At 38.7% G+C, this 22,330-nt stretch overlaps 1 protein-coding gene and 1 long non-coding RNA gene across 2 annotated transcripts; one reads left to right on the forward strand and one right to left on the reverse strand.

Annotated features, from left to right (window-relative positions):
* Positions 1–6,286: 6,286 nt before the first annotated feature.
* On the reverse strand, positions 6,287–21,573 carry LOC121897523. Its single transcript, XR_006096234.1, has 3 exons — positions 21,482–21,573; positions 7,363–7,548; positions 6,287–6,831 (listed from the first exon to the last, which is right to left on the reverse strand). It is a non-coding gene; the product is annotated as an uncharacterized LOC121897523 (long non-coding RNA).
* c5h11orf96 (chromosome 5 C11orf96 homolog) lies at positions 13,190–14,787 on the forward strand. Its single transcript, XM_042412075.1, has one exon. It carries the CDS (start codon positions 13,559–13,561, stop codon positions 13,937–13,939), a length of 381 nt encoding a protein of 126 aa, XP_042268009.1. The 5' UTR covers positions 13,190–13,558; the 3' UTR covers positions 13,940–14,787.
* Positions 21,574–22,330: the final 757 nt, after the last annotated feature.

Raw genomic sequence — 22,330 nt, forward strand, 5'->3', positions numbered from 1 at the left:
ATTTTACATTTGAGTCAAAAGTCCAGGGCTTCAGCCTGCCCTGAACACTTCATTTCCAGTGTTACCTCTACTTCCTCCTCGTGGTGACGTCAGATTGTTGACGCGTGCCCACAAACGGCCGTCCGTTCGGTAGTCTTTGTTGCTGAGGTTGTACCAGGGGATGTTCACGTTGTCCACTCTCATATTTCGGATCTAACATGTATGGATGTATTTAAGAAGTTTCCATTTTGTGTAAAGAACAGGAAAAAGAAGTGAAATCCTACTACTACTGTCTGTTTATGTAGCCTCCCGAGCCGTCCGGAGTCAATCATAACAGATTGGACTCATCAGTAGACAGGAGCTAAAACGGCCTGAGGGGCTGCATTAAGGGCCAGTATAAGATAAATAAGGAGCTTTTTAACTATAAATCAAGCAAAGATATTCCAGTTGAGCCACAGATTATAAATATAGACCTGGACGTGTGCGTAATACGTCCCCTTTAAGGACTGGTTTTAAAAATATCAATGGAGAGGGAAGATCTAATAATGAGTGGCAAACTATTCCACAATTTAGCGCCAACAATGGAAAATGCTCGATCATCCCTGGATTTTAATCGGGAGCAGTGATTGGTGAGCAGATCGGAGGAGTCTGGTGGTGGAATAGAGGATGAGGAGTTCAGTCGTAAGACATTGAAGCGAAACCATACAGCGAAGAAGAAATGATGTGTTTTTATTCACCACGCTGGCAGATGGTAATGTCTGTCAGTCGGCTCAATACTTTGGTCCAGATTGAAATATCTCAACAACTATTGGATGGATTTCCATGAAATTTTGTACAGATATTCATGCCCCCCTTCATGATGAATTGTTATAACTTTGGTGATCCTTAAGTGTTTCATCTAGCACCATCACCAGTCATCATTTTTTATTTGTCCAGTGCTTTGGTTTATGACCAATTACTTGCAAAACTAATGACATCCCCACCAGCGTCAGCTTATGTACTTTGTGTTTTAGTGCTACTTAACTCATGTTTTCATGGATGATAAGCAGACTGTTAACCAGTTCAATAGCAGAGTGTCCATTTAGAAAAGAACAGTTCATGAGTTTCTTTGTCTGTAGGCAGTATGTTTTCAGGTCAGTAATGTCTCACCAGTGCTGAGACATTACTGACCTGTATCTTTTATAGAGCGTTGTGAATGAGCGAGTCAGTGACACGTTTTGTTTTGTGTTTCTGTCTGTGTGCATATCTGGAAAATGTACACAAACTATGCATTGTAAGTATATATATATATATATGCTTTTTTTCTGCTTGTGCATGTGTGACGGCGTGTGTCTTTAATATCGTCTTAAGTGCTGTCTGGAGTCATGCTGTGATTTGCTGGGAAGCTGCTCTGGGAACGAGTTGACCGATTCACTTCACCCTCCCAGCTTTCGTTCCCCTCCCCTCCCTGGAGCTTCATGGCTTCAGGTCACCCTCCTTTACTGTGCCTCCTCCTCCTCCTCCTCCTCCTCTCGTCCTTCCTCTACCTTCAGCTATTAGCCTCTTCATCTTCCACCTCTCTCCCCCTCTTGTCTTCCATCACTTTTTTCCCTCTCTTTTATCCAGCTTGGTCTAGTTGTTATGTTGGTCAGGTCATGTTGCAGCTGCCTCTCTTATTACAGACTTCCCCTGACTGTCAGGATTTACAGGGAGTCACTAGAAACAAAATATTAGAAAATATTTTGACTGTATTTTGTGGATCATTGAGGATGTGCACATCTTCCTCTCTGGTTTCACACCTCTCGCCTTTACTCACAGTATTCCTCTGTGTCTTTGTACAAGTTGGAAGTAAGCATGTTTTAATTGTGTTTTGTAAATTTGGTGTGCTTTTTAACATAACACTGTAAGTGGATGGTGATATTCTTGCAGTGTAAATGTGATGAGCTACTATATTTGGAACATACATCCTCTAATCTGTGTTTCAACCAAGTATATAAAGTGCACAAGTGCATTTGTTAGCATGTATTTTCCCGTTCATGCGACTATTTTTTCATGTTGTAGTGAGCCGACGTCAGGATGAGGAGTTGGGTCATGAGTTGAGGATGTATTGACCTCGGGGTCACAAATGTTATTGTTTAGCATCTGTTGTGTGTTTACTGCTGCTGCCTGATTATTTTTCCTCAGAAGGCCAAAAATGAGTCATAGCTGTGACAGGAGACATCTGTACCTCGATTTTTCATTTTACTGCGCTAGAAAATTGCCAGAATACATCAATATATTGCTGCAAGCATGACAAAAAAAAGATTTGCTCAGTTTTGTAATATAAAAAGATAAAGTGATATGTTGTGATTTACAAGAAACAGAACATTTTTGAATATAGTTATATGAGAAAATATGTCATAATAACATGAAAACATTGTTATAATGTGAAAAGCAGCATGTTAAAATGAGAAAAGTTTCTCATTATGACAAGAAACTGAGCAAAACAAAACTGTCAGTGTGGCAGCAACACGCTGCCGTACCAAAAAGCTGTTTAGTGTGTCATATAATTTGACAGTTGAATATGTTTTCCATTCAGATCAGTGGATGAACTGAAACTTTCTCACAGGATAAGCAGTTTTGAGAATGAATGGATGGAGTCTATGAAAACATACAGTCAGTTTTATAATAACCCTAAAAAATAAACACCCTTTTGCTCCTTTTGGGTTTTCATGTGTCATTCCTTCATTTTTTAAAATTTTTTAATTCTTTGTTCTAATTTTAGAATAATGGAAAAACATGACCTCAGCTGGTCTTAATGCGTCTCTCCCACTGTTTTCGATATCTGCCCCCTGCCTTGTGAAGTCACGTCTTTCCTGTGTGAGTTTTAGCAGCTGGCGCTAATCTCGTCATTAGTGGCATCGTGACAACATTACAACTGATTGTAATGCATCACCAGAGTGTTAACACTGCAAACGGATTCAGGAGGATTACAGTTTTAATTGTGCTACAATATCTATATATAGGGTGAGTATTCAAAGAAACAATCCTTGACAGATCCTTAACTAGACTGACAGAGATGTGCGTTCATTAACAGCAGTTTGTCAACACATCATTAGCTACAGTTACAATACCCTCTCTGTCCATGAATGTATCATGAGCGCAATGAGACAGATAGTGCAACCTCAAGTTCAAACAAATTGCAACTCAAATTTGCAGCATTGCCAACCTGGTAAAAGCTGCATATCTTTAGGTCGTATGAATGAATTCAGTAAATATGATCTGTGATCTGCTAGAATCTCCCTGAATTAAAACTGAAAATAAAAGTAAAAAAAATAAAAATCATTATTTTCTTAATCTAAAAGAGACTTTAAACGTCAGTTACAGTATCTTTGGGTGCACATGGGCGTGCAGTGTAAACAGACACAGTGTTCCTTGATGGGAATATTCCCCAGTCTCCAAGTCTCAGGCTATAAATATCTGTGTTGTCCCTATGGTGTCTTAATGACTCTAGAGAGAGGGAGGGAAGGGGAACCAGGCCAGCCCCAGAGGATGACTGTTCATTGATTTATACCAGCATTGCCTCCAAAGCCATGTCATGTATTTTCAAACAGAACTAAAGCTAGTTTTGTTATTCAAGTAAGTGATGTTATTACACTGAACATGGCTGTATAAAAGTAGAGTACTGTATTGAATTAAACGTGCAGGCACTTTTGGTTTTTAGCCAGCAAGCTAAGGATAACCGAGTTAGCCAGCTAATGGTAATTAGCCCTTAATGTTATCTGTAGTTGTGGAAATGACCTTGCATCAATTCTTAAAGGCAGGATCAAATTCAAGACTATGAAACTGACACTTACAGATACAACACTTAACTTTGCATATAGGAGGTGGACACAACATAATAGATGCATCTTCAATTTAAAGCAATCCAAATAATAGCATAATGAAGCATGAAATATGGAGTTAATACAAACAAATATATTAGATTAGATCACAGAGATAATGCTGTGCAAAACACAGAGGAAATATTTGACTGTTAAGTTCAGAGCTGGAGTCAAGATGCAGTTAGCCTAGCTTAGCATAAAGAGCAGAGGCAGGTGGAAGTAATGAGACTGACTATGTCCAAAGTTCAAAGATGTGCCTACCAACACCTCTAAAACTCACACATTTAAACAGTATAAAAAATAATTTATGGTTTTAGTGAGATTACAGGTTAGACGGTTTAGAGTTACTGAATTTCTTGACAAACATTTTATGAACAAACTTTGGTGCAGCGTCTGCAGTGAGAGCACAGATTACCAGATACTATTTTGGTCTGTACAGGCAACCTTACTGTGACAACAACAGCTTTTGGATGCTGTACACGGTCACTGTGCCCGGCTGTTGTTCACCAATAAATAATTCCAGCATGTTATGTAACCGTAATGACTTCTGTTATGATATTGTAAGTGTGTACGCTCTTAATCCTCAGGGAGGGAGGGAAGACGTGCAGTACCTGAGCTCTTGTGTGACTTCCCAACTTTGGTCCCCCCCCCACTCCTCCATCCTCTCTGTGGTCCCCTGACATTTAGGTTACCATGGTAACAGGGGCGTCCCATCTCGGTGGGTACAGGGTGATCTTGCCGGTACGGGAATGTAGCCTGTGGCGTGTTCCTCACCTCGTGACCCTGTGGACCTGGATAATGGGTTTTCCTCTCGTTCTCTCATTTTTCTCTTTTTCCACACTCACTGGGTGGAAGTAGGTAACACTAACAGACACATCTTGAGAAGATCACAATTAATTGTAATTAATCATCAATTAATTAGACAGCACATGTATGACAGTACATTCTATGTCAATATATGTAAATATATTCATTTGTATACACATGTTGCTGATTTTTTTTATTTTTTTGTATGTATGCAAGTACAACACTGTGGTCTTTGTCAACAGACTTGAGTTTGAGTTGTCACGCTTAGCACATACTGTAGTAAATACTGTATTTTATATCTGAATAATACCTAAAAACTGTACATTTGGAAATACTTATGCATCAGATAAGTCTTTCAGTATGTTATTTTGTTATATTTTATTATCAAGCTTTCAAATTTTAACAAAATAGACCAAACCCGAAACTTCCCGCTGGTACTCTGGCAGTCACATAGAGCAATTTCTATTCATTTTATTTGAGATTTTATTTAGAATTAATTTAGCAAATTCCCAGTAAACAAAGGTCTGCATTAAATGGGGGACATATTCTTGTACTTTTTGTCAGTGTGTCACAGATATGATGCCGGAAAGTGCAGATTTTAACGCACAACTAGGTACAATGCGGAAAAGAGTGTTACTTTATTCCAAATCTGAAACTCATCTCTGATTGTTTGGATTTATGTAGCTCCTAAGAAGTGAAATACAGATGATGAAGAAAGTTTTCTCCAGAAATCAAAGTGTAAAACATGTACATCTACCAAACTTTCACTTTCACACCTTCATTTAAGGCTAAATTACTGTTAAATTGCTCACCAGTTGAATGAGTGTGTATGTTTATGAGCGTGAGAAGACCAACGTGTCGTGTCTGACTGTCAATACACTTGTGTGCCCTAATTAGAGGTGTGTGTTAAAAAGGGCACTCAGCTGATTTAATCAGTTTGGACTGCACAAGTACAGATAATGGTTGTGTTGTTAAAGGCTACCACAGTGTCTGCTGGTGCTGGTATTTTTGCGAAGAGGATCGTGCTGAGTGTCGGCTCCGGGGTTCCTGGTTCCTCTCTCTTTACACAGTAAACATCATGTTTAAACAGATTGTGATTTAAAGGACTGTTGAGTCTCGTGTGTGTCTCCAGGACCACATTTACAGTCTTCCTGACGTTGCACCCCGGGCAGCCGAATTGTAATAAAGTGGGGCAAAAACACATAAAACACAGTTGTAAATAGATCCAGCATGCACTTAAGATCAATTTAACCAAAAAAACTTCTACCCAAGTGTTGAAGAAACAAAAATCTTAATGCTCAAAAAAAGAATTGGCCTTTGTTTTCTGTTTCTTTAACCATTTCCCTACTTTTACTTTCTCTCATTCCCTCTCTTTACTCGTCTACCACCGTTATTCTGTGCACTCTTCTTTCTAGCAGTGTCTAGCAGTGTACACAGATAACACTGGCTTCTTGTCTGTCTATCCGTTGTGGCCTTAATCCCTGTAACTCTACCTGCTACACACCCACTACACACCCATGACACACACACACACACACACACACACACACACACACCAATGAAGTGGAATCTAGTGAAAGTCGAGCCCATTTGTTAATTACGGTGAGTCCATTTGATTCCTTTTCCATCCGATGCCCTTGTTTCCGACCGTGTTTCATAACCAGGACTGTGATATTTATATGTACGTTGTATCACTGATCCTGGAACAAATCTTATTTGGTCAATTTTGATAAGCTTACCATCACTGCAAGAGACCACTCTCATATTACATGTAGTAATTTCATTAAGTGGTATTATGGAAATATAAATTAGTGGAGCTTTAAAGACAAAAACAAAGAAATCCATGGAATACAACTATAACAACAGACAAATAGCAGGAAGAAACATGTCTGGGTGGAACATTTCAGACCAACAAAAAACACATTTAAACTGTCTTGTAATGAGACTCAACCATCCGGCTGCAATACTGAGGAAAGTTTATTGAATTTACCCTGTCCACATGTCCAGTTTCCACCCTGTTCTTCTATTATCTGTGGTGTTTGAGAGGCCCATCTTTAATATGTGTGTGTGGTGTGTGCGTGGTAGCTGGCTGGGATGGAAGAAGGGCGGTGTAGGTGATCAAGGAGAGGATTGGAGGGGATTATTTCTCAGCTGGTTCTGCTCATGCTCCCTGCTGGAAGTATTTTCCCCGAAATGCCATCAGCTGTTGGATACAGGATATGGGTTAGGTTACAAAAAAGCAGGGCACATGATGACGTGTTAAAACTAGAATTGTATAATATTGTTGTTGTTGAATTTCCTAAAAAAGGAAAAGTCATGCAATAGTAGGTATGATATCATAGTTTTAATTAGATGTATGTATGAAGTCATCTAAATACTTGTGCAGTATTAAGTAGAAAAAGTGTTTTCTTCAGTCCTTTGAGCACATGTTTATTCCTAATTGAGAAGTAGGGAGATTGACAGGCAGGAGTGAAGCTTTGATCAACTTTAATGTGTGGAAAAAATGGGATTTCAGTCCATCAAGAATGTTATATTACTGTATGTCTAGTAGCATCATAAGAGACAGCAGTGCATGCCACCATCTCCAACCCATACACAGAACAACACATACACCGCACCAGTTTCCAACAAGATTTCCAAATTTTTCCATCTATTTCAATCTTCATAGTAAGGCATGAAATAAAATGTTCTAATTTGGACTGTGTTATATGATGCTTTTAAGAACAATACCTACTTTGGATTCATTTTAACAGTCACGAGTACGGTACAAGGGGTTTCCTGATCTTTGTTTTTGCCAAACGATGTCCTTGTGAACAGCACGTGCAGCCTCGGCAAGGACTTTCAGAAAAACAAGCTGTCCCGAAGGAGGAACACACAGCTCTTGTCCTACAAAGTTCCGGCTCCACAGACTTTTCATTCCCTGAAACAGTGTCATAAAACATGTACACTGAATCAAATGGGTGCAGATTCAAAATGGAAAACCAAACATTCAGATACACTTATGAACATATTCCCCCCTTACATAGACCCTCTGCCCTCTCCCCATGTGATGTCATGTGATGTCACTACACTGGCAGCTGCGTCCTTGATCGTAGGTGACCTTGAATTCACTCAAAATAGAGCAAGGTGGTATTTGCAAGTTCACCTCCATTCTGCTGTGTGTGTGTGTGTGTGAATGCTTGTGTGTGTTTGAGAGAGAGAGAGACAAGATATAGGATGACCTGGTCTTCATCTGCCCCTCCTAAGGTGTCAGGCGAGGAATGCATGACGAAACAGCAGCAGATTTAAACCATAACGTCACTTCTGAAAACTTTGCAACCACAGTGAAGGAAAACCCATGAGGTCAACCCTAAGAATGCGAAAAACTTGACACCTCAGGGCGACTGATCGTACGCTTCCTGATGTACGTGCCACTGGTTGGTGATAACCTGGGTAATTTTCCAGGATGACACTCGGGTTTGCCCCGCAGTTTCCTCATGTTTGTGTATGTGTTGCCTCGCCCACTGTGACATTGACAGTGATCACAGATTATGATCAGATTTGAAGGTGCGTGTTAACGTCACTGACTTATAAACCACCCTGCTGACACCTGTGTGCCTTTAAAAAGTTAATTTACATACAGTATGCATTATAAAAAACTCTTTCGTCAACTTCAAACTATAACTCTGCCCATTTTCTACATTGAATCTGTTTTTTTTTTCATTTCTTAGCTTTCAGAAGTCAAGTTAGGACTTATTTATGGAATAGGGTCACAGATCTATACAGAGATTTTCAGTGTCATTTTACTTTAGCTATCAAATTGTCCTTGTTTTCTGATGTGGGTGTTATTATCTTTTATTTTAATTGTGGCAATGTGCTTTTGGATTTCAGGATTTTATTGTTTAGTCTTATGTTGAACATCTTGTATGTTTCTTTTCGTCTTTTAACAGCTTTGAGCCATGTTCACTTTAACATGTTACCCCTTCAGTTTTTATTTTTATGTCTGTAATCCATAAATAAATCGTATCATATATCATATTCAAGTTTCAAAGGCTGCATTCATGTCACAGTTGTGTTTCAGGATATGAAACTCTGATACCAACATTAACTTACCAACACTGAGACAAAGCAGTTGCAGTATAACCAATCGTTTAGACTAAAAAACAAAATACAATCTAAAAACGTTGTTTGAGTAATAGATCCATAAATTTAGAGCTTATCAGATCGTCAAACACTGCACAGCAGTTTATACTGCTATGAGATAAGATTTCAGCGCTCTGGAAAGCTGATTTATGCTTCAACACTCAATACTTGAGTGAATACTTGACTGTCTCTTGACTCCAGAAAACACATTACAACTACAAAACACTTATATCTCAGTGACTACTAAGTAAGTAGAAGTAGTAAGTAGAAAGAACACACACATAAAAACAAATATGTCTCTTTTATTAAGGCCCAATTCATATAAGTAACACTGTTTTCATAGTTCATTTGCCAGGCTAGACAGTACTTGATGACATTAATGTATGCAACAGCAATTATTGTGTCCTGTACTGAATATTTCCGTCAAGAGATTGTTGAGAGACTGAGCATAAATTAAACTTAGTAATAATATCAAAAGACAGACTCTCACACTACCTCACATTTGTGGTTGGATATGTATCTTCATGTTTATCCACCTTGCTTCCTTTTCCTTCTTGTGTATGATTCAGCTAATCTGTCACGAGGCACAAAAATGTTTACTTTTTTAAGCGAACGACGAGAGAAGACACAGGAGTTTCTTATTTTCACGGCAGCAGTAGAGTTTTTTGACCTTAGTCACAAGTGCGCTGAACGGCTCATAAAAGGATTTCGTATCAAAAATCAATTGTTTCAGGTCAGAATTACAAAAATGTGACTCCGAACAGATCTGTCACATGTGAGAGAAGAAATCATCCGCGGTGTGAATGTAAACGACCCGGCCGACACCAATCCTGACATGCCATCATCAGCAGTGACACTGATAAATTTAGTCCTTACAGTTACAGTTAGGATGACGTTATGTGTTGACTTGGATGATGTTGGGACTTACTGATGAGTCTGTGGTGTTTGTGTATCTGTTGCCTTGTGTGCTGTGACTTTGACTACATATAAGGCTGAGCATCCTGTGTGACTGTCTCTGACCTGCCTGTCGTCATGTAGTCTCATCTGCTTACATTCCTAAAAGCTTTTTCACATTATGAATTTAAGAAACCAAAAATGTCACTTACTACTTATAACAGATGATGCGACAAGAACCTTTAAAATGTTGTTTTTACTCTTAAACCAAGTTATATTTTTCAGATGATTGATGTTTTAATCAGGATCAGACTCATTCATTTAATAACTAAACCTCCAAATCAATAAATGGTGATATTGTTTTGGAAGAAAGGATGATTGTTGCTCTGCGGATCTTGAAGCAGAGCTCACATTTCTCTATTTATTTACTAGAATAAGGCTGAAAGCATAACGTTTAGTTTTGTGCTGTAGGGATCATTCTAGTGCAGGACTCTCAGCTCATCTGCAGACAGTCGGTGTCATTTATCATGTGTGTTGGACAATATGTTTTCCCTTGTAAATCAGACAGATGTGTTGCAACCGCTGTGTCGCTCCTTTTTACTGCATATTCGCTGAAGCAATACTTCCCTTACTTCCATCCACAAGAGGAGCTTGGTTTTTGGTTTGCTTTTTGTCGAACTGTTTACTGTGACTGATTAGAAATTCAAGGCAAGACACGGCATGTTTATTTGTATTTATGTATTTTATAGCATCTTTCAGCAACAAGGCAATTCAGAGTGCTTTAGATAAAACATAAAAGGCAATAAGACAAAATGTAAAAGAAAAACAAGACATTATAAAAGACACATTTAAATAGAATTTATAAGAGCTAAAAAGAAAATTAATATGTTAGAATATAATTAGACAGATAAAAGCAGAATACAATAATTTTAAAAAAACTAAATTTGATTTAATAAAAGGCAAACAGAAGAGTCTTAAGCTTGAAGAGCAGACAATTTAAACAACAGTTAGAATATTAAAATATATTATTATATGTGCAATCTTAATGTAAATTATATAAATAATAATAAAGGTAGTGGATTGAAAAGTACAATATTTCCCTCTGAAATGTAGTGGAATAGAAGTACAAAGTAGCATAAAATGGAAATACTCAAGTAACGTACAGTACTTGAGTAAATGTACTTAGTTACTTTCCACCACTGCTTCTTGTTTTGTGCCATGAAACAATCCAGATTTCCGGTGGATCACTGTACCGAAGGTTGATCAGAGTGTTTGTGATAGTCTTTGTTCACATTTATTACACTAATTAACATGATATCATTATTTGATGCTGCCTGTAAGCAACAATGTCCTGGTTTACATCTGGACTTTGTGTTGCGTCTTCTCCTCGTGTCTGCAGGTGGATTTGACTACAGTTACATTTAACTTAATGTTGGTCTCTCTGTGCTACAATATATGTGGCTGCCACTCACATGTACAAGGTGAGAGATGATGTCATTGTACCCACACAGAGACTGTAATCAGTGGTGGAAAGCACATTTACTCAAGCACTATACTAAAGTACAATTTTGATGTACTTGTACTTTATTTGAGTATTTCCATTTGATGCTACTTTATACCTCCACTCCACTACATTTCAGAGGGAAACATTGTACTTTCTACTCCACTACATTTATTTGACAGCTTTAGTTACTTTGCAGATGAAGATTTGACACAATGGAAAATATAACAAGCTTTTAAAATACAACACATTGTTGAAGATGAAACCAGTGGTTTCCAACCTTTTTGGCTTTTGACGTCTTACAAAAAGCAGTGTGTAGTCGGGGTCACATTTCAGATGTCTATGAGTTGTTAACAGCTCCACCAAATAGTGATTTTTACCTCTAAACTTCTCACATGGTTTCATTACAAAACTGAAAACAGATTTGTGTATCAGAACTTTGTTTTTTCTTCTTTTCTCTCTTGTTAATCATCTCACAACTCCTCAGATTTATCTGGTGACCCTTTGGAGGGGCCCGACCCCTAGGTTGGGAACCACTGGACTAAACTAGTTAACTGTATACAAAGTACTTCAAACAGCGGCTACAACAGTAACATGCTGCTTACGCACTGATGCTTCAGTATTAATAATCTAATGATGTCATATATAACAGTCCCTCAGTCAGAGGGACAAAACAAACAAACAAACAAGTACTTTTACCGTAACTGAATTTGATTAATGTACATTTTGCTGTGAAGACTTATGTACTTTTACTTAAGAAGGGTTTTTCATGCAGGACTTTTACTTGTAATGGTGCATTTTTACATTGCTGAATTGCTACTTTTACTTAAGTAAATTATGTGAATAGTTCTTCTACCACTGGCTGTAATAACAAATTCTTGACATTCTCTCCTGCAGTCACTTATGTTTACATATACACATTATGAGCATGCGTAAGCAGAGCTGTCAGTAATGTTTGCTCCCATCCACACATCAGGGTGAGTTCCGGAGGAAACCACCGGGTCGCTCTTTAGACACATATTTCATTTGAGGGGACTGAGTGTGAAACATTTCCTGTGGCTCATTAGTGTGCCTACTGCACCAGGTCACACTGGCAAGTTACCAACTGTCATTTGGAGGTATAATTTGATCCTGACAAAGCAATCGGCTGTTCAAATGCTTAATAAATAGCTAGTGAAATTTGGGCTAAATTAATGACTGTGATCCAGTGTTTAAATAATGGTGCAAAAAAGAAGAAAAGGAAATTAATGCAATCAGATTTTGTTTAAAAAACAAAGTGCCCCATTGAATGGTAACAATGCAGTTTTTTGTGTCCTTTTTTGGCTCATCTATTGATACTTGCTATAGATTTAACCTCACTTGTCTGCTTGTTATTTCTCAGGCAGACTATTCCTGAATCTGGAGTAATACATGCGGAAATATATAATAAAATGAGCACCTTTTGATGTAATGCAATGTGAAACAAAAATATCACATCCCACAGGTTCCAAAATTGCCACAGAGTTGAATCAACACCTCTGTAATATCCTGCACAGAAAGTAAATATAAGCTTTACAAAGGTAGTCATTTCTTGCCGTACTGAGCGGAGCTGTGCACAACTCCTGTCTGTTCCAAGAGCTGTCCTGCATTTGTTGGATAAAAAGTGTAATAGTGTTTGAGTCTAACAACCTTGGCTTGGTTTGGTCTACTTTTCTCTCTGCTCTAATTTTCATCTCATGTCGTCCCCTCCTCTCTCGACCATACATTCTCTCTGTCTCACTTACTTTAACTCTCTCCATTTCTTTCTCAACTGCCTCTCTTTTTCTTTCTTTAAATTTCTCTCCTTTCCTATAAATCAGTCAAACCCCCCCACCACCCAGCACACACATAGATACTCTTTCCTCATATGTTTATTTTGAGGGGGGTGACTGTGACTGTCTGGCTGTTACGGAGGCCGGAACTATGACTGGGAGGGAGGGAGGGTAGTAGGAGGGACCTGGCAAACACAGAGAGAGAGAGAGAGAGAGACTGAGCGGGTAGTGTGCTGCTATAAAAGAGAGTGCCGGAGCTGTCAGTGACATTCGCTTCAGCAGACAGAGATTCACACACACAACAAGTAACAGCCAGAGAGACAAGAGACATCAGGCACCAGCAGAGTTGAGACAGAAGCACTCACATCGAGGAGTGAGACTTAACCAGTGCACCTTTGGAGCAGCTGTTTCTTCTAATCTTCAGTGTGGCTGGACTTGGAGGTCTGAGGATTGTTTGTTTGTCTTTGACTTTGGACGGACTCTTGCTTTGTTGCTCCTGAAGCAGCGACTTCTCTTCGAATAGGACAAAGCACCAGAAAGAGCAAGGAAAGAAAAAGTTTGAGACTTGCACAGGCAGTAAAATTAGATTTGATTTCTTACACATTTTGGCTCCTGTTCCACCAATGGCTGCTGTGCGTCAGATGGTTATGGAGGCCTCTGGTTTCCACGTCTTGCCTGCTCACCTTATGGCCTCAGCCATGGAGGAGTTCCCCCAGCAGCTGCCTGTCCCAAAGGGCCCGGCCAGGGGCAAGAGCCGCTCCCGCCGACCCCGTGAGGCTCGATTCAAAACACAGCCTGTAACCTTTGCTGAGATCGCAGAGGTGGAGGAAGAGGGCTCCTCGCCACTGGAGGAGGAGAGGGCGCGTCGTTCCTTCCTGCAGTCCCTGGAGAACCTGAGGCGGAGCACACAGACCCTTCACTGTCCACCAGCCACCCATCACAGCTGCACCCCCACAACCACACAGGCCAGCCTGGACTCCAGTGACTCCGACTCCACTCAGTGAGGGCTGGATCATCTCCTGGCCCCCGTGTTCCTCGCTTCGCCTTGACGCCGCTTCAAATGGAGGCCAACTGAACTGAACCAAACTGGCCTGTCTGCCAGCCTGCCTGTGTTTGTAAGCTGCTGCTGCTGCTGCAAAAGTCTGCATTTAATATATACTAACATATCAACAGTATATAGCTTGGAGATGCACTTGTTGCATATCTGTAAAGGTCCCCACCAGTGCCACAGGCTGGTGATACTGCTGTATAGATATGATGAGTGTAAAGGTAGCAGATGACGCAGAGTTGAACACACCACTCTGACTCTTTAAATGTATTCCTTTTCTACTGTAGACATCTTCGAGGAAAACTTGAAAGATGAAAGATTTTTCCATTTTAAAGATGTATAGGTATTTTTGTTTCAATCCAGATTTTCTACTTGACCAGTCAACATAGAAAAGACTGTTAAAAAAAAATGTTAGTATTGCGACTTACCAAACTGTAAATACTTTGACTAAGCAATGTACTGTGCAACAACAGTGACCTGGCTGTCACTGAAGCAGTAGAGTACCATCACAAGGTTCAAGCTCTTGTTTTCCAGCTTCACGGTGAAAGAAATCTCTGCTCTTGCTTTGATTCCTGAGCAAAAAAAAAAAAAAAAAAAAAGCCTTTCTAAATGTTTTTATTTATTCTTTTATTTTTGTTCATAACCAAGTGGAATTGTAGATGTGATATTTTATTGCTGTTTCTGACTTCTAAAGTCGCCTTGACTTTCAAAGAAAATCATAACCTTTATACTTTATATTTGTTTTACTTTATACATATATGTTACAATGTTTGTCATATGTACTTTAATAAATATTTTCAAATATTTTGAGTCATTGAATTTTTACTTAGAAAGTGCACTTATGGAAAAAAAGAATACTATTAGTGGAAAATGAGCTGTGCATCTTTTAGATACATTTGCATAGATAAATGTGACATGTTTTACATCAAAACAGCTGACTCCCCAATCCTAAATTACTTACACTGAGTCAACTATGCAAAAATTAGCAGGGAGTGCAAGGGCTCAGCACCTAAGAAAACATTACTTTGACCCTAAAACTTTTTTTATATGATGCATTTGTAATAGGTGAAGACATAAAATCCAGTCATAAAAGGCTTCTGGCAAACACAGACACACATAAAGGAGGAAGTTACAAGACAGAGGGAAGTGTCTTTACCGGCTGTCCATCTCCAGTGTTATTGTTAAGATAAACTGATGCCTGACCCATATGTAAACATTCGATACTTGAGCTGCGTCTACTGCGTGATTTCCAGGCCGGTGACGCACTTTCAGTAATGTCAGGTTTTCATTAGTGAACTCAGCCACAACAACCACCAGCACTGCTGAGAGAAGTGCCCTCTGGAGCCCCAGAGAGAGCCGCTGCAGCAAGCCCTCCTGTTGCTAATAACCCTCTTCTGCCAATCCACTCGATGACAAGTGAAACGTGATGCATGACTTTCACCCGAGTGCAAGTCATCAGCGTTTTACAGACTGAGACAATGCTGCAGGGGTTTTAGTTGAGATCCTGCTTGGCTTGCATGTGGCTAAACTAAAAATAGACTCTCTGATTAAGTAAATCTGCAAGATGAGAGAGGCGTTCTCTTATGAGGTATGATGGCTTAAGTGTTGGACTGTGATGCACGTGCCACAAGGAGATCACAGAGGAACAGAGACTGGAAATCAGGTAGTTGTGTGGTTGTATAGAAAGGGGTAGTAGTGGGGATGACAATTCAGTTAAAGGGCTGATGTTATTCTATACTTTTCTTATTGTCAACAAGTCCCATGAAAAGACTAAAACCAGCAATGTGTTACATTGTCTCTAAATACTTTCTCATTTCCCTACATTGTCTGTGACATTCAGTCCCGAGCTCATTGGTTCCTACCATAGACTGTATGTATAGATGGAGGTAAAGGTGTGACGCCACCTGTTGGTTTACATTGGAGCCAGTTTGAAGCCAGAGTTTCAGCTTATAGTCGATGCCATCTTTTCCGTTTGGAGCCACGACCTTCCAAATAAGGAGTGCGAGGTGTTGTCTTTCACACTCTGGAATCACGCCCTGCTAAATCGGTAGCAAAAGCTAGCTTACTGGGAACACCGAGCAGTGTGCAACTGGGCTAACGTTACCTACTTTAGCTAAAATGCAAAGAGGGCAGGTATCGTAATCAAGTAACCTTTAAGGTATACTATGCAGGATTTGTCAGTTGGTGTTTGTAAACACACAGCATTCATCCCCGGCTGGACACCAGAGTGAGAGAGGGAGAGAGAGAGAGCAGTGGTGGTCGTGTGAGTTAGAGAGTGAATGAAGAGAGCGAGTGATGCTGGCGAAAAACAAAGCTGTGAAGTAATAAAACGTTATGTTCTGAATGTTTCATGGCGGTCACGTTGTAAAGCACAAATAAACACACCCACACCACTGAACAACCCTGTGGGAATGCGCTGCATTGCCAGATTACTTTTGTATGAGTCTATACAATTGGGGGTTTTTTTTTTAGGGAGAATCCTGCATAGTGTACCTTTAAACTTACCAAAATATTGTGATAATAGTCTGACTCAGTGCAAGTCCCAGAGGCAGGGGGAGCAGTAGGTGAGCACCCACAAAAAACACCCACACATCAGACAGCCTACTGTAAGTCTTCAAATCTTATTAACAGTACAATAATTTACCAAATTACCACCAGCACACTTATTTGAGAGCCAGATTTAGTGATTGAGACCATAATGACTCGTTAAAAAATGTTACTGACTTAGTATTTCTGGAGAGAAGTTGACACTCAATTTCAGCCAATTTTAGCCGTCGGCAGCATTACACTTAAGGTGCTTCTGCCTTGGCCTCAGCTTTAAGCTGTGGTAGCTGCCGCTTGATTCCTCCTGACTACATAAATCTTTGAAACAGTTCATATATTGTTTCTTTTTTTTTTAAAGTTAAGTAACTTCCTTAAACATCTGGGCACTGTAGTTTTTAGCCAATGTTACTTAAACAGGAGAAAACTGTGCATTTGTTGGGGACTATTTTCATGGATTAATACACATTTTGTATAAGGAATAAGCTACATTCTGCTGCATATATATCTGGCTACATGAGCAATACATGTCAGAAGGCTCAATTCATTGTCTTTTCATGGTGTTGGTTGACAATAAGAAAAATATAGAATTTTGCCAGCCTTTCTTTCAGCAATTATACTTTTTTTCATATTTTTTATATTTTTCTCATTAATAAAAGCACTCTCATGTTTCAGTTTATGCAAGAGAAAGGGCAACAGCATTTGTTATGGCAAGCAAAGAAAAATCATCACGAACTTTCAAGATGTGAAACAAAACACAACTGCTTCTCTTTTAACAACAGCCACTTCCCATCTTCCAGCCAATCGGCAAAATGGACAAAGACCAGCTGGTAGCATATGAAAGATCTCCAAACCACTCTCACAAACACAAACAACACACATTAGTCATTGTTTGCACAGTGCTTGTAGATCTGTCATCCTTAACTACATCCAGAATTACTGTCTGTTTTTATGTGTGACAACGCAGATCGGGAAGCATTTGCGTCACTGAGATTTTTCTAAAGGAGTGTGGGACAGCCAGAGAGAGAGAGAGAGAGATAAGAGAAACATATTTGTCATCTTGTGCCGGGGTGACAGATTGATCCAGTTCATGTCTCCGCTTTCCGCCCTCTTTCTCCAGCAACCTAGTTTTCATGTTGCAGCGGAGATTAGAGTCTGTGCAAGAAGTGAGGTTGGAGAGCATCAGTGCAATTAATCTAACATTCATTTCCTCCACCACATCTGACACACAGTATTGGTGACACCTCCTTCCTAATTAGTTTCACTGTCTGATGCTAACTGCATGACAGATGCTTGATGTTCTCAAGCTTAAAATACACAACATAGTATAAAGACCAGCTATAACTCCAATGTGGTCATGACTACTAATATTTACAACTGCAAAGAATCTGACAATTCAAGCCAGTTCTCTCAGGTGTCAGAACACAACCACCAGAGCATGATTATATTGAAAGCCAGACAAAATATTAAGAGAAAAACTCATCAGCCTCAAGGAAAATGCTGTTTCAAGGTAGAGAGCTCATCATAAGTAAGTTTTGAGGCTTGAAGCTGGTCAAAGGAGGGTGAGGAGTATGAGAATAACAGTACACTTCTTGCCTCAAAATTAAAATTTTTAAATTAAAATGTTTATTCTGAGTTTGCACTACAATTTTTTAACTTCCCCCTTTTAAAAATCTGAGTAGGAACCACACCTAGCTGAGCTCTAACAGCAATCAGCAAAATGTTGAAGTCAACAGGAAACCAGTGCAGAGAGGTTCAAAGAGAGGTTATGTGGCACTGTGACGTGCATAGTGTCTTTGTGAACAACGTGGCAGCAGACAAAATAGCAGAAAAGGACAATCATCTGTAAAATAGAACCAATAACACAAACTGTACCAATACTAACTTTAGGGCAAACTGAAAATATGTAATGTTATTGAAGCGCCAGTGTTTTTTCTGTGCTGTTGATGAGATGCCAGGATGTTTCAAAGGTAACATCACTGCCTTAAGTGCATTACTGTAATGACAGTCTGTTAGCTGGAGTCTGATGAGCCAGATGGGATGACACAGAGCAGACAGCAAACAGCTAGAAATGCACATGTCTCCTACTGCATCTGTTTTCTGGCCCTTTTCTTCATCCGAATGCAACAGAATAAATTTCTTCTCATCTTATACTTGGAATTAGCAGAGTTTCAAACTTTGGTGAAAAGCAAATCACAGAAATATATTCAGTCAGTATCTGAATTTAATAGAAGCATTGTGTGTTTGCATTTTCTCAAGTTTAAGTAGAAATCTTCAGAAATCAGGTACATTTAAAACCCATGTCTACTACAATTTTCAAAAAATGTATAATCTAATTCATTTTTCCTGATTTCTACTTTCAATCACTTTCTTTTATGTTTGTTTATGTTTGTTTTTTGTTTGTATGTACATTATTATTTACTGTATATGGGAGATAGAAGAGATAGAGATAGGATAATACAGGGGCATACAATAAAATAGTTGCAACTATATACAGTCATTTGTTCAAACACAGTAAGGTCTTGAAATTATTCAAAAAGAAATGTTGTAAGTCAATCCATTTACTCAGTGCATAATATTTCTAATCTGACTTTACTAATATCAGATTTGCTCCTCTCTCACTACATCTGAGAATGAGTCAGGCAGTTACAATATTCAAGTCTAACAGGTGAAAGAGGAACTTATTTAAGAAAGCTTTGTGACTCATCAACAGACAGTTATGATTCCTTACCGAGATAGATAACCATCACACACTTTGTTTAAGGTTGAAAGACTTTGTGCGGAAACTGTCTCCTATAATAAATCATACAGTACTCCTATAAAGTGGGCTTCAAATTACAGCTGAGACATGTAAGAAATATCACTGTAGCCTAAAACATATTTTTATGTAAAAATTATATCCTGGTCTTATTTTAAGCGTTTCAATTAGTAAATATTAAGTAGTGAATTCTATTTTAAGTATTTTAAGTGGACAGACAGATTATATACAAAAATATACAGAGCTGAGAGAGAGAGTACAGAAAAAAAACACAAAAAAGGTCAAAAGAAACACAACAAATAACATATATTATATACAAATAAAGAATGATAATAAAAACTAAAATACATTTTTAAAAATTGTCTAGTTTTCTTTGTTCTCCTTATTCCTTCCAGTGTATTAAGGCTTTTATATAATAAACTGTGCCTATTCTTGATGTGCATAACATATTTTGATTTTTTTTCTTGCATCTTTAATAATTGAGTGCCACATTTTTACAAAATGTCCCCAAAACAAGTAGAAAATGTCTGCAGAACAAGCCAGTTCTCTGCCTTGTTTATATTACAAACAGCAGCTGGGACGCTGGTCCACAGAGAGATTTAGTATTTTTAGGGTCAGTGGGATCAAAAAAAAGGTTTTCAAGATGGCGCTCAATGAAGGCTGTCCCATTTTAATGACGTCAAATATACTTCATTAACATCTTGGCCACCATCAAGGCTATTTTAGTGATGTGCTCCCATACAAAGGTCAGCATTAGTAATATCTGGTACATGGAACAAGAGATCTCGCTGCCAAGTTGAGAGAATCTACTCAGTAATTCCACCCACAGCCTGGAGAACATTATGTTAAGCAGCCTGTTGGTACTACTGTGTGTCTGTAACATTTCTGTCACAGAACTCACATCCGCACACTTGACCTAATTGCATTTTGATAAGTCTATTGACATTAGCAATGGCTGTATGATGGCTACCTGTCCAGTTGGTGTCCATTGAAGTATGCAATGAGCTCCACACTGTCCAGCTGAATATATTTATCTATCTAATATTTTAAAAATACAACCAGACTCAAAAGTCTGAAGGCCAATAAAATGGATGGCTGGATGAAAATATGAGACAACTTTGCTAATCTTACATCCTAGGACAAAATGATGGGCACATTGGTCATTCATGGATTAGAAATGGTGTGCGTTTACCAAATTAGCATTAAATAGGGTGTAATTACCTTGACTGATGGATTTAAGATGATGTGAGGGGCTTTGGTGTTTGTCTGTGTTTCAGATACTGTCATATTATTTTGTGCCAAGTCAAATATATTAGACCTTTTAGAAAAACACTAGGTTTTAATTCTGAGATTCAGATTACCACTTGGATGTTGAGATAAACAGTATTTACAGATCGGAAACCAGTAAATATGGTAATTTCTGCATGATGTAAATGCAGCATCAGCTAGGCTTTCTGTGTATCTGAATGCTAATGCTAATATGACAGGTATCCTGTACTTAAGTGTAAAACTTACTATTTGAAAGTCAGAATACTTCTGGTGACCGTGAATATTCATATCAATCCATCCAGTAGATATTTTATAGTATTTTATCATAGTGTTGAACCAATTGATTGACAGACCAGGGAGGGATGAGTGGCATGAAAACTGTCATCTCTTGCAACACACAGCTAATATGGCAAAACATTTAAACCCTGTAAACCAGAAAATCCTTTTCAAATGCAGAAAATGTTCAATTTTGTGGTCCAAATGTTTCTTTTTTTTTGTTTTGTTTTGTTTTGTTTGCTTCTCAGGCAACATTTACTATGACCATCTCTGACTCCAGTTATGTTTCACATGAACTTTGACCCTTGGAAAAGATTAATCACTATTGAGTAACCTGGAGATAACCAACAGCGACAGGAACGCATACATGTGCACTTTTGTTTGTTTGTGTGTATATGTGTGCATCCATATGTGTATGCAAACATGCGTGCTGTCTTAACAGCGGCACGCTCCTGAAAGCATCCCTGACCTACATCCTGGTCTCATGATTTAAGGGGGTGTCTGGTGGGACTCAGAAAGCAGAGCCACCAACATTCAGCATGCTCCTTTCATCTCTCTCTCTCCATTTCAAAGCTTTTTCTGAGCTCTTCATCTCCCCCTGGTGCTGTAGAAAAGAGGTGATTACGGATGCAAAACAGAAGGTGACCCACATACCTCCTCTCCCAGTGTTCTATTTCCTTAAATTTTCCCTTTTTGTGATTTGCCCTCCAGACTCAGGGAGAAGGAGAAAGATGCTCGCTCACCCCATCTATCTGTAAAACAGATAAACCAGGTTCATGCATTTAAAGATTATAATCCCTGCTTTAATTATTTGGATTTTTGCTGTTTACAAGATTTTAATGAAGACAGCTGCAGGAACACTTGTTATCATGCAGATATGTACAGTATATATATCTATAAGACTTTGTTGCAGCATCATTTATCAGCAAGTTTTGAAAAGATCCTTAAATACGTCACTGAATGATGAACTTTAATTAAATCATACAAGGTTTATTTTTATACATTTTCTGCCAATGCTGACAAATCTCAATATGTAAAAATACCAACTGTTCTTTGAATTGAAACAGACCAACACTAAGGACAGCATTATATGGGCATTTTTCTGTTCTGCAGACACACTTTTGGTGTGTTCTACCCTGCTTTAAACTTGAGGGAACATTGAAAACCAATGAGACAACCCAGACCTCCAGATCAAAGCCAAATGTTCTGAATGAGAGTTTTTCCATTTTAGGCAGTGAGAGACAGAATGGTCGAGAATACCAAGCTCTCATTCTTAGTGCTTTACTTGGCACACAAGAGCCAGTAATCATCACTGGACCAACATGATAAAAAAAACTTAGTGTCTGAGTCCTTTGCCTATTTTTGATTTAGTCTCGTTCCTTTACACCCACACAGAGCAGGCAGGTGAAACTAAATATAACATACAATAACATGTTCAGCTGACAAACCAAATCAATCCAACCTTTCTACAATGGCATAGCTAGTTATTTTATTATTTTAAAT

This window comes from Thunnus maccoyii, chromosome 5, assembly GCF_910596095.1.
Source record: "Thunnus maccoyii chromosome 5, fThuMac1.1, whole genome shotgun sequence".
Lineage (NCBI taxonomy): Eukaryota > Metazoa > Chordata > Actinopteri > Scombriformes > Scombridae > Thunnus > Thunnus maccoyii.

Bases quoted from the DNA above. Each gene is read 5' to 3' on its own strand.
- c5h11orf96 (XM_042412075.1), top strand. From the start codon at position 13,559: ATGGCTGCTGTGCGTCAGATGGTTATGGAGGCCTCTGGTTTCCACGTC.